At 33.0% G+C, this 13,177-nt stretch overlaps 1 protein-coding gene and 1 long non-coding RNA gene across 2 annotated transcripts; both read right to left on the reverse strand.

The window, feature by feature from the left end:
* Positions 1-2,698: 2,698 nt before the first annotated feature.
* LOC104746035 (defensin-like protein 47) lies at positions 2,699-3,373 on the reverse strand. The gene is made up of 2 exons (XM_087489514.1): positions 3,213-3,373; positions 2,699-3,013 (listed from the first exon to the last, which is right to left on the reverse strand). The coding sequence occupies exons 1-2, from the start codon at positions 3,292-3,294 to the stop codon at positions 2,847-2,849; spliced, it is 249 nt and encodes an 82-aa protein (XP_087345640.1). The 5' UTR covers positions 3,295-3,373; the 3' UTR covers positions 2,699-2,846.
* Positions 3,374-4,853: 1,480 nt separating this feature from the next.
* On the reverse strand, positions 4,854-5,590 carry LOC147926378 (uncharacterized). Its single transcript, XR_015582751.1, has 2 exons — positions 5,427-5,590; positions 4,854-5,164 (listed from the first exon to the last, which is right to left on the reverse strand). It is a non-coding gene; the product is annotated as an uncharacterized LOC147926378 (long non-coding RNA).
* Positions 5,591-13,177: the final 7,587 nt, after the last annotated feature.

Raw genomic sequence — 13,177 nt, forward strand, 5'->3', positions numbered from 1 at the left:
TTTGTAATGTTATGTATAAAATCATCTCCAAGTGCTTAGTTAGACGGCTTAAAAAACATCTGAATGGGATAATCTCGGATGCACAAGCTGCATTTATCCCAGGTCGACTAATCCAAGATAACGTCATGATAGCCCATGAAGTCATGCATTCACTCAAAGTTCGGAAATGAGTTGCAAAGTCATACATGGCAGTCAAAACTGATGTAAGTAAAGCCTATGATCGTGTAGAATGGAACTTCCTGAGATCTACCTTGCAACTGTTTGGCTTTTGCGATACATGGATCAACTGGATCATGGCTACGGTTGAATCGGTGAGTTACTCCGTCCTAATAAATGGTTCACCATTTGGCCACATCAAACCCGAAAGAGGATTAGACAAGGAGATCCACTTTCTCCCTACTTATTCATACTTTGCTCGGACATATTGAGTCATCTTATTCAATCACGAGTAGAGGATAAGGATATTAAGGGCGTAAAGGTTAGCGACAATGCACCAAGAAGAACTCATCTTCAGTTTGCAGATGACTGTCTCTTTTTTTGTCAAGCCAACAAAAAAAACTGCCAAGCATTGAAAGATGTTTTTGATGTTTATGAGTATTATTCGGGTCAACAAGTGAATACCTCAAAATCCTTGATAACTTTTGGTTCCTCTGTATATGGTACAACACAGAATAGACTAAAAGCAATTCTTAATATTCCAAATCATGGAGGAGGTGGGACGTATTTGGGTTTGCCGGAGCAGTTCGGTAGGAAAAAGAAAGAAATGTTTGACTATATAATCACTAATGTAAAGCAAAGAACGTCTAGCTGGAGTGCGAGGAGGCTCTCCCCTGCAGGGAAAGAAATAGTGCTTAAGTCTATAGCACTAGCCATGCTTGTTTATGCGATGTCTTGTTTCAAATTACCAAAAGGTGTTATAACAGATATCGAATCATTACTCATGAGATATTGGTGGGAAACAAATGCACAAAAGCGGGGAATCTCCTGGATATCTTGGAAAAAGCTTCAACATCCAAAAAAAGAAGGGGGACTTGGCTTTCGAGATCTAGAAAAATTTAATGACGCTCTTTTGGCTAAGAAGGCATGGCGTCTAATCCATTTCCCAGATTCTTTATTTGCAAAGATAATGAAGGCTCGTTATTACAGAGATACAACGGTGTTAGATGCAAAATCAATGAGAAACCAATCTTATGGTTGGTCATCAATTTTAGTTGGTATCTCTTTGATAAAAAGGGTTCAAGATTTAATATAGGAGATGGGAAAACAGCCAGAATAGGCATAGACAACGTTCTTGATACACACCCACCAAGACCAATATCTATGATCAGTGGTGAAAATACAGGAACCATTAACACTCTTATGACACAGTCAGAACAATTACGATCATGGGATATGGAAAAGATCCAATCACAAGTTCAACACAGAGACATTGATCAAATCAAAACATTATTTCTTACACAAAACGATCAGGCAGATACACTCATTTGGAATTATAGTACCTCTGGAGACTATACTGTTAAATCAGGCTATTGGCTCTTAATGCATGACCCCCTGTCGTGTGACTTTCCTCCGGATATACCATATGGATCACCTGAGCTGAAGAATAAAATTTGGAGACTACCTATTATTCCAAATCTTAAGCACTTTTTATGGCGAATTATATCTCGGAGTCTTCCCTCCTTAACAAGATTAAGATCTCGAAGTATGCAGTTGGACACAATCTGCTCTAGATGTCGACTAAGAGACTATTAATCATGCGTTATTTGCATGCCCTTTTGCAAAAATGGTATGGCGGTTTTCACATACTTCCCATTTAGACACAGCAAATTTAGCTGATGATGCAGAAGAGAATCTCTCAAATCTCTTGTCCTCAATTCTCAATTCTTCAACATCAAGTGCTGAATCAATGACACCTATATGTATACTTTGGAGAATTTGGAAAGCAAGGAACAACAGTATTTTTAACAACATTAGAGAGAGTCCATCTAAAACTGTATTATGGGCAAAATCGGAGGCGAAACAATTCTATGATCTCACACATGGCATTGAAAGACACAATCAACAGAGAATCGAGAATCGTAATATTCAGCGTTGGTGTCCACCTCCTATCAACTATATCAAATTCAATTTCGATGTTGGATATAATAGTTTAAATCGAGAAGCAACAGGAGATTGGATCATTCGTGATAACTTGGGATCTGCATTGACCTGGGGTGCAACGCGATTATCAAACACATCTTCACCATTGGAAGCGGAAGCCAAAGCTATGCTAATAGCATTACAACAATCTTGGATCAGAGGATATACATCATTAATTTTGGAAGGCGACTGTGAAGTGCTGATAAACATTATAAATGGGAACTTACGACACAGACAGCTTACAAACATACTCCTTGATCTAAAGTGTTGGTTATCGAAATTTGAATGTGTTAATTGTGTTTTTACAAAACGATCTTGTAATAAGGCAGCTCATTTATTGGCACAATTTGGATGTACTTCTTCTCTTTACTATGCTGATTCTGTAAACAAGCCAATATGGCTCCTGGAACAATTGTGTATTGATCAGTTTTAATCAATGAAATGATATGTTACGAGTAAAAAAAAAATGTATTCTTGCAAATCTCCCTCATTATTATGCTATTAACGTATGATTAAGAATACATTTTATAAAATATAGATTTCAAAAGAAATATACTTATTTATAAGAAAACGTTTTCTTATTTCATTGCATTTCTTTGTAAAAGCAAGATACATATTAAGTCCAATAACTTTAATAAATAAACGCAAGATACATATTAAGTGCCCACTATAATTGACACTTTTGAGAGAGATGATATAAGTTTGGATTATTTTTGGCAACAACATTTCAGAGGTTCTGCAATACCAAGAGAACCACACTGTCCACCTTTAAAAAATCCATCTTCCTGACAGTCGTTCATACATTCAAACCATCCGTAATGATCCGTACACAAATGAATACAATGGTCAAATGAGAATTTTTCAATCCCTGCATCTATACATGTGCACATATATATTAAACATTATCGTATAAACATGCAAAGATAATTATAGAACATGTCCAAATAAAAAAAAAATTAACGAAACTTTTGAATGCATGTCTATATATATACATAAAATCAAAAACATGGTCGTTACAAATTCTACGTATTTAAATATAGCTTATGAAAGTGAAAATCAAACTTTAAATATACCTGAAGCCAAAACATTTTGCTTAGACAACGACACTGCAAATATTATGAGAAGGAAACAAGTTAACCCTTTCATACTGGCCATAGTAATTCTTTTCTGTAAGCTCTACTACAATTGAGGAATTCAAATGTTTTTATGTGTTTCTGTTATTACGGATTGACTCTCTTTATATAAATTTTTGGTCTTCAAAATTTATTATTATTAACTGATTTTCCATTTTTTTTTAGTCAAAGTTTTTTATTTTTAACAAAAAAACATTTACATTTGTTTGAATAATTATTGCTTGATTCATAGTATGAATAGTCTATGAAATCAAGAACTTAAAATTTAAATAAGTGTGTGACACTTGTGAATATGGTCAAATACAATTTATCAATATATTCTTTTTTTTTTAAAAACCAATCTTAGTGGGGGTTATTGGTTTAAGATTTGAATAGGGTTTTAAAGATTTTAAATGTTATGTAGAATTTGTTGTTATTAGATCAAGATTTTGTTAAACTTTGTTAAAATTTAGTGTTATTAGTTTGTGATTTATAAAAAGTCATTTAAAGTCTTAACAAATCTGGGTTATTGGATTCAGACTTTTATAAAGTCATTAAAAGTTTTGTGTTATTCAATTAAAACAAAAGAATCTAGGATTGTTAATGAGTTCAATTATTATGTTATTGGTTCATGATTTTAGACACTTTCTTTACAAAATAAAGTCATGGAAAGTATCATAAAAATACAAGAATTGTTTGGAGGACTTTACAAGATTTTAGAAAACTAATCAACAAAACACTCTAGCAATCTTTAACAATGTTTCACTTATTCATTTTTTATGATTTTGTTGAACTCTTCAAAAATCTTCAAAATCTCAAACCAATACCACCCCCTTAGTTTAAATACAAGATTTGTTCCATAAATATTAGAAAATTTTGTTTATAATTAGGTATCTATGTGAGACATTCTATTTGACTTCAAAATTAATATTGAATATGAAAGTTACATATTATATGTAAAAATATTAACTTTGTTTTTTTTGTTAAAAGTAAAATCATAATTTTGTGCTAGAGTTTTCTCCCGGTTTGACCGAGCGCGACGATCAAATTTCAGATAACTGAATAACATTGATACAAAATTAGTTATGGTGTTCAAAATCTGATGTTTGAAATGTGAAATTTGGGGATTTTTGGGTTTCATGACAATATGTCGTATTTGTTAATGAATCAGAATTTTATTTTTGAAGGTCGATAGTTTGGTTTCGAGCTAAGAACTTAAACAAATATAATCTAGATGCAGAAAGATATATATTTTAAAACTTTCGATACGGGGTGAAATAGATTTCAAATTTTTGTTTGGAGAACATATATCATGTAATCGTAAGTAAAACACATGCTCTATATCTAGACTGGTACAATAGTTCTCAAGAAAAAATAGATCAGTTATACTTGGCTATCATTTATATTGCTAAACACAAACCAATCCTTTTACCAAGCTATTGCCTGTCACTATTTATTTAAAATTAGCAACCAATGATTTTTTTTATTAGTGTAAATTTGACTAAATCTTTACATCTTCTTCTTCAAATTCAAAACATATAATAATATGAAAATATTGAGTTATTGCTAGTGAAATTATAGAAAGAGTGAGGAAGTCCATCATTATGTTATAATAAATTGTCTACTTATATCATTGCATTTATTTGTAAAAAGTTAAAAACACGATACAAATTATGTCCAATAACTTAAAGAAAATAAATGCAACACTATGATTGTCAATTTTGAGAGAGATGATATAAGTTTGGATTACTTTTGGCAACAACATTTCAGAGGAGCTGTAATACCAAGAGAAGCACACTGTCCACCTTTAGAATATCCAGCCATCTCACAGTCGTTCATACATTCAAACCATCCGTAATGATCCGAACACAAAGTATTGCAGTGGTCAAATGAGAATTTTTCGATCCTTGCACCTATACACGTCCACACATATATATATGTTAACATAATCGGTATAAACATGTGTAAATTAATCTTAGATAATATTTCAATAAAAGATAGTCATAGAACATGTCCGAATATATTCTATAATAGAATTTTAACAAAAAATTTGAATGCATGTCCATATATATACATAGAATTAATATAATGGTCACTACAAATTCTACATATTTAAATATAGCTTTTGAAATAATCACTACTAATTTCATAAAAATTATATCACTTTAAATGTACCTGAAGCGAAAGTGTTGGGGCTAGACAATAAAACTGCAAATATTATAACAAATAAACACATCACCAAAGCTTTCATACTACCCATAGTAATTTTTTCCTATGAAATCTATGGAGGAACTCAAATGTTCTAATTTTTGTCTAATCTTAAAGATTGACTCTATTTATATAACTTTGTGGTCTTCAAAGTTTTATACTTATTAATTGATTCCCCTTTTTCGTTAGTCAAAGTTTTTTTAACTTTTAGCAAAGAAGCAATTTCATTGATTTGAATAACTGCTAGATTCATATGTACCAAGAATAGTTTCAAGTGAAAGAGAAAATAAAATTACAAAAAGTTTCGGACACTTATGAATACGGCCAATATCTTATGTTGAATGCAAGATTCTATTTCATAATTTAATGTTGGAAGATTTTGCTTATAATTAGGAATATGGAATAAATTTTGTTTGATTTCAAAACTGATATAAAAAATAAACTGAAATGAAAATGAATTATTATCAGTAAAATCATTTTTTTTTCTTTTATTAAAGGTAAATCATTAACCTCTTTTGTTATAGAGGTGTTCAACCAAAATAATCCAAATCAATCCGACGTTAACCAAAGCAAAATATTCATTCGAAAACTGAACCATAACCATCGCCTCAATAGGAGCCAGATTCAACCCTAAAATACCCCAAAGAAAAGGTACAAGTAACAACAAAGCCAAAATTTACAGACAAACTAACTAAGTAAAAACAAGACTGTGTTAAACAACCATACCCCGTCCCAGGAACTTAGGACCTGGCAGAGCTATGAGTGCAATCTAGTTAACCCTAAACTTTCGGAGATTAACATGACTGAGCATGCTTGGTTAAACAAACATAACAAACCCAATAAAACCAACAAAAGCCCAAACCAAAATAAACCGCTAGGGAAGAGGCTTGTAGGTGCCACAGCACAGATGAGACGCGTCGTGTAAAGAACAAAGATGACGCATGTGACGGAGGAGAAGAGGTGGTCGCCGGTCGTCGCCGGTATCTGTTCTGATATTTAAGAACTCTAATTCCAAGCAAAAACTCCAGGGACTGAATCGCCAAAGCTTCCATTCAGAGCTCCTAATATTCTTCATCCTCAGCAAACAACTTCCCATCGAAAAACCTAAAAACCAGAGCGGCGTCAACGCCGTGTAGTTGGCCTGAATCTTGGGAAGATCGTCGATGTCACGCCACTTCGTCGATGTCACTCTCTCTTCTCTCTCAATATTTTTTTGGGTTTGTTTACTCAAATCTGGAGTGAGTGGAGAACCGAGTCTGGGAGAACCCAAAGACGTTGATGAAGTCGATCGTAAGCCTTTTTGCCCTTCACAATCTTCACCAGAGGCTTTATCGCTGAACTAGAAGTCTCGGAACCTTCCTCTTCCGCTGTGACTAGAGATCCGGTCTGACACACGACCAATGCCACCGTGAGAAGCAGCACGAGGAATAGCGGTTTTGAAACCATGGTTTATCAAATTTTTTGTTGGTCTTTTTGCTTATCAATAAGACCATCGTTTGTAATGACTATAAATACAAATAGATATGCATATAGAGCAGTGTCGTGTTCGTTTTAGGAGGAGGTTTTCGGAATTTGGTGGTATGAGAAGAGTTGCTTTTGGCGAGGTTTTCGGATTTGAAGTTTCTTAGAATGGAAGTTACAATGTTGAGAAGGTTGGTCGGAGCATTGGACACGTAACTGACTATAAACCTTATTTTTATAGGGTATTTGTGTTTTTAGTACGTTTTTGGGAAGTAATAAAGAAATTAGTACGTTTCCTATTTACAATTATAAAAATAGTCGGTCTCTCACTGTAGCAATGTGAGACTTTAGTTTTTTTTTTTTTTTTTTTAATGACATACCCCTTATGTTTAATTACTCAAATATTTGATAATATAAACCTTATTTTTATAGCAATATGGTTAATCTCCTGCAACGTAATTAAACTTTACAAAAGAGGTTTTTTTTTGTTTAAAGAAAAAAAATAAATTGTTCGGTTTATGGGCCTGATTATTACAAATGATTGAGAATGGGGAATTGGGCTGTATAACCCACAAAAATACTATAATTTAAAAACTAACCATACTAACCATGAATATACTAACCATGAATGCACTATATTCTCTATATTTTATGTATTAATGACATGATTTATCCTCTATGGTCTAATCTCCAGCCACCACTACCATTCATTCACCACCATTCCTACGACCCTTCTACCACCTCCGACCACCGCCCATCACCACCGCCGACAATCTCCGGCGAGCATTTCCGGCAAGAATCTCTGGCGACCACCTCCGGCGAGAATCCTCGGTGACCACCTCCGGCGAGAATCTCCGGCGACCACCTCCGGCAAGCATCACCGGCGAGAATCTCCGGCCACCACCTCCGTCGCTGGCCTCCGACCACTGGCCACTGTCTCCGACCAAGAGCCACCATCCACCACCTGCAAACACTAAAATGGTAATTTTGTTATATCCCCATCTTAATCTTTCAAAATTTTCAAATATGGTGTTATTTTATACTATGGTTTTTTTGTTTTGGTTATTAGGCAAATTCATCCATTGAGAAATAAGTTCAGTGGAAAGATAAGAAAAAAAATTGAGAAATAAGTATAGGATAGAAATCGGACATCGCTGTGGTCAAGACGGATTATACATTTTAGCGGTTTTGTTGCTCCAGTAAGAATACTTTGAACTCATTTATTCATTGAGTCAACTAAAATACAACGAAAAAATATATTTTTTTTTTGGTCAACAATACAACGAAAATATATTCCAAATTATTAATCTAATTTCTAGGGAAAATATTACTGGAGACTAAGTGATACGTAAATGAGTCTATATAATGACTTGAAAGTTGGAACTAAGTGATAAGTAAATGACTAATGACTCAGGCGCTTGAAGACTAAGGCGCATAGACCAGTTTGTTAGACCCTCATAGGTCATATGTATCCCATTAGCCCTTAATGAGGGTCACAACGAAGTATAATTTAAGTGAGATTTATAGTCTTCGCGACCAAATTCATAACGAATTAGCGATATGGGAAACTAGAACCTAGGTGTTCTTATTGATTCTCCGACCCACGTGTACACTTGAGACCAACCCCACAAAAATGAAATTAAACAAATTTTAGCGGCCTAATATGTTAAGGTGGTACACAGCCAGAGTCAGACTTATCCATTTTCTTCATATTATATTTGAGTTCATGCATCAATTTAGTTTATAAAAGCCAGTATGTCTATATATATAAACCTAGTTATTCAAAATTTGTATAAAGTGAATTAATTTTGAACTAACAATTATTTTACTTTTTTTTTTATATGTTACTAAATCGCATGTTATTTAGAAAAACAACACTCCAATTAAGTTGATGTGTTGGTTCTGGTCCACAATGAAAAGACAAGATCTCATGGAGGTTGCAGCCAAACACACCTTGGTAAATTAGTAGATTTTTGCCGATCTTCTTCTTTTTGTTTATCCATTTGATTTCCGTCTTTTATTAACACCAATAAAAAAAGTATTTTCGTCTCGTTTACTTTACATACAAAAGCTTATTTGCCTAGATTAGATGGTCTTTTTTTTTTATATGTTTTATGTGCTTATAAGTTATAATTAAGAGCTTTATCTTTCTGAGTATGTTACACAAGAATAAAGGAGAAGGAACAATTTTATCTTTAGTTTTGTTGGAAAGGTTATTTATGTGATAATAGATTGCTATGTTTAATCCCAACCGGTGGTGTATACTTTATGAAAACGTGTTTCCGCTATAGGTTGGCGAGCACGACTTATTACCCTTCATTGTTACAACCAAGTCGCGTAAGACTTATAACCATTATGGGCATATTACCCAAGAAAAGCATTATGTTTAGGATTAATTCACTATACGAAAAGGATGTACTATCTAAGTATCTTACATAATCTTTTGTGGTCGCGTGGTCGGTATGATACTTCAATAGTATACTTACACAACAAAATAGATTATACTGTATATGATAATCTCAGTATATATGTCAACCTTTTATTTTCTCTTTTTGGGTGAGTTTTCTATTTTTTTTTGTTTTAAAGAATGATGCATATACGCACATTACATTTACGTGCATGAAAGTTATTTTTTCTTCGCAATAAGATCTCCAGCCTCCGAGATTTGGATCCATCCCTCTCTTTGATGATGTTCAACATTTGGTTTTCCTCACCATAAATGTGACGTTTACTATACGAACAAAGAGGATCGGGAAGAATAGGATGGTGGCTTAAGCCTGCACCGGGAGTTTTAAAATGCAACATCCACTGTGCTTAGATTAATGATAGGTATTATTGTGGTGGAGCCTGGATTTTACAGGATGACGCAGGAAATGCCAAGTTTCATGCTCGGGAAGCCTTTCCTCCAAAAGTGAATAGGATCTCCGCGTAACTAGGTTGCCTTTTATGGTGCCTGCAAAGTCCGTGTACTCTTCAGATTAATTCATGCGAGGTGTGGATGGATTGTCAGGCTGCCTTATCTGCCTTAGAGGACCCTTTGAGCTGGCCAAAATATCGATCTCAGGTGAACAAGATTGCAGGCGTAATACAGGGAATGGGAGTGGTACAGTTTAAACTTTCTTCACCGAAAGCTAACTCGCTGGCTAGGGACATTGCTCATAGTGTCACCAGAATTGGAAGGCTCTCTTCTTATTTGTCTTTGGGTGGCCCTTCGTGGCTGCATGATCAGATTGAGGAAGAAAGAAGAGGAACTTGAGGATGATGTTACAGTTAAGCATAATAATGATGTGGAGGAGAATGGAGCAGTGCATAAAGCTTAATCCGGTTTTGTTATTCAATTTTTGTTAGATCTTGCTTTTGATATTTTCCCTGGTGTTTGAATTTTTCATTTTATAATATCAATCAGATCAGTGTTAAAAAAAAAATAGATAGCCTTTTTCAAAAAAAAAAAAAAGTTGTTTTTTCTTTTCTTTTTTTGGTCAAAACGTGGAAGTATGTATATGTAAATGTATTAAGGTTCGTAAGGCAAAAGGCTAGCTTAGTACAATAAAATCTCCATAAATTAAATAATTAATATTTCTCAAGTTGCATATAATAAAATATTAATATTTTTGAAAAACCCATATAAATATATGGTTATAACAAAATTATAAATTATTAATCAAATAACAATACATATAAAAAATTATATAGTTAAATATGAGTTTTATGCTGTTGTTTTTTTCTTAAATTTACATTAATTTTTGTTAGAGTTCATTTCTTATATTTGTACTCTATCGTAAACTTTTGATGTTTTATTCATAACATGATAGTTATTTGTTTTTCTTGTGATTGATTCTAAAATATCTATTGATAATAACGATTAAATTTTATATTTTATAGATATTTTTAAAATTAATTATTAATAAATAAATAAATCTATATATTAATAAGATTTACGATCTCGATTTTATTAATTTATAGACATTTTACTATAATCAAAAAAGGAGTGGTGGTAAAGTGAAAAATTACCATTGGCCATTGGGGGCTTGGTGCATAGTTTTATATGCAGTTACATATATATTAACTCTTCTTGGCTATAAAGGCTTAAAAAAAAGTAAAAAACCTATAACAGCTTTTATTTTACCCAAAAGGTAAAACTATAACCGCTTTCATTAGCATTACAAAATCATGAAAGTACTATTTATTTAACTGCTATAATCGCGTACCTATGACAGTTTGCTTGCCACAATGTAAGCTAACTAGCTAAGTACCATATAGTTTTCTTAACACCATTGGATCTAACAAAGTTCCCAATAGATTATACATGATCAACGTAAAGAAAGGTAGCGACCAATTATTGATACGTAAGTAGACTTTTTTTTTTTTTTTTACATTGTAAGAGTCAACTAAGAGTGTTCTAATAATCATTAATTAATTATAAAACTTGTCAAAATAAAATAAACATTACAAAACTAATAAGCATTGCATGGATCTATTATTTTACCCGAGAGAGTAAAGCATAAATAACTTTATCGTCCACTTGTTCAGTTGGTACGCAGGCTTCTATATATGGACGTCCATACAATGAAGCTAAATTAGTGCTCTTATCTATATTTGATAACAAAATAATGTTAACCCCGAAGAACTTAAGATAGATATTTTGAAATCGTTTATCAAAACAAGATCTTAAGAGATAGGAAGGCACTTCTTTGTCAGGTAAGCCAAACCAAGAAACCCTTTTTTTTCCTTGAATTTTAGTGGCTAAGTATTAACGTAACGACTGGCAATAGCTCGGAAACCGCCTCGCTTTGGTTTAGCCAACCGGAGGAATCACCGGCGGACCAAGATTATGCTAGGTAGCTGTATTTTTCACCCGCCACATGAATATATATATATATATATATTTTCTTCCGTTAAAATTCATGATTTATATGTTTTCTCAGGGGAGTGCTAGAGTGTGAGAGGCAATTTGATAAAAATAATGGAGGGCTTTTCATTGATGCTGCTTCTAGTGATCGTTCGACTCCTCACTCCGCTAGGAGGAGTGTCAGTCGTCCCAACCTTGACCGTTCAGGTACATAACCAAGTCTTATGCTTTAACTGATCTGATACATGAACATATCAATTATGCATGTGTTATATTTGACGTGGAAAAATTAATCATGTTTTTATTTTTTTTTCTTGTTTTGTAAAACAGTGATACAGAACACCAACGGACATGCCATATATGGTGAAAAAAAGAAGATGATGTAAGATATGGATGGCAAGTAGTCTGGCACAAGAACGGGACAAAATGTTCGGAGGGATCCATTCCAGTACGAAGGCTGAGTTCTCATCAGAACGAGACAATGTAGACGGATGCATAAAATAAGACAGGATGTTACAACTTGCCAGGCGGTTGTTTTGTCCAAACCAGCCGCACGATTGTGATTGAAGGGGCCATATCTCAAACGTCTGTTGTAGGAGGCACTCAAGTTGATCTGACTGTTAGGATATGGAAGGTTAGTTTATTTACTTTAATTTAGTTTAAATTATTACATAAACGTTTTCTAGTCAATAATTTAAACCAGTCAATAAACGTTTTCTACACAAATGCATGTAGGGATCAAAAGCTCTCTAAAATTTTGAAGAGATTACGAAGGCACTCTCTAAAATTTACATAACCTAGACTCTCATTTTTAAGAATATTAATGTTTTTTTGTATTTTCTTAGGTTTTTCTTTTATTTTACTTATGTTTTGCTTATATATTACTTATATTTTGCTTATTTTTTAATTGTGTCTAAAAATATTTTCATTAATTACCCTATTTTAATTCTTTACAATTATGAAACATCTTACCACTCATGGGCTAAAAAAATCCATATATTTTCGGAGACACCCAAGTCCATCTCATCATTAAGATGTGGAATGCTAGATTCTTTATTCATATTATTTTATTTTATTACATAAATATTAATCAATAAATATACACAAATGTAATGTGAAAAGTTCGGAATTGGTGAATGGGTGCCGTTAAATGTACTACAAAATTTTATTATACATATCACATATGTAACTGAAAATTGAAAATAATATGAAGAGAAAGAAGGAAGGAAGAAATACATAAAAACAAAAAAATAAAATTGAACAAAATATAAGATAAATCTAACAAAATATATAATCACATTCTTACCATGAGTTTTGAACCTATGCAAGAACATAAACAAATATTTAGAATTTGAGATATGGTGGATGATGATGTGAGAATAGTTATTTATACAATTTTAAGGGATGG

This window comes from Camelina sativa, chromosome 15, assembly GCF_030686135.1.
Source record: "Camelina sativa cultivar CO46 ecotype springtype chromosome 15, ASM3068613v1".
NCBI classification, from domain to species: Eukaryota; Viridiplantae; Streptophyta; class Magnoliopsida; order Brassicales; family Brassicaceae; genus Camelina; species Camelina sativa.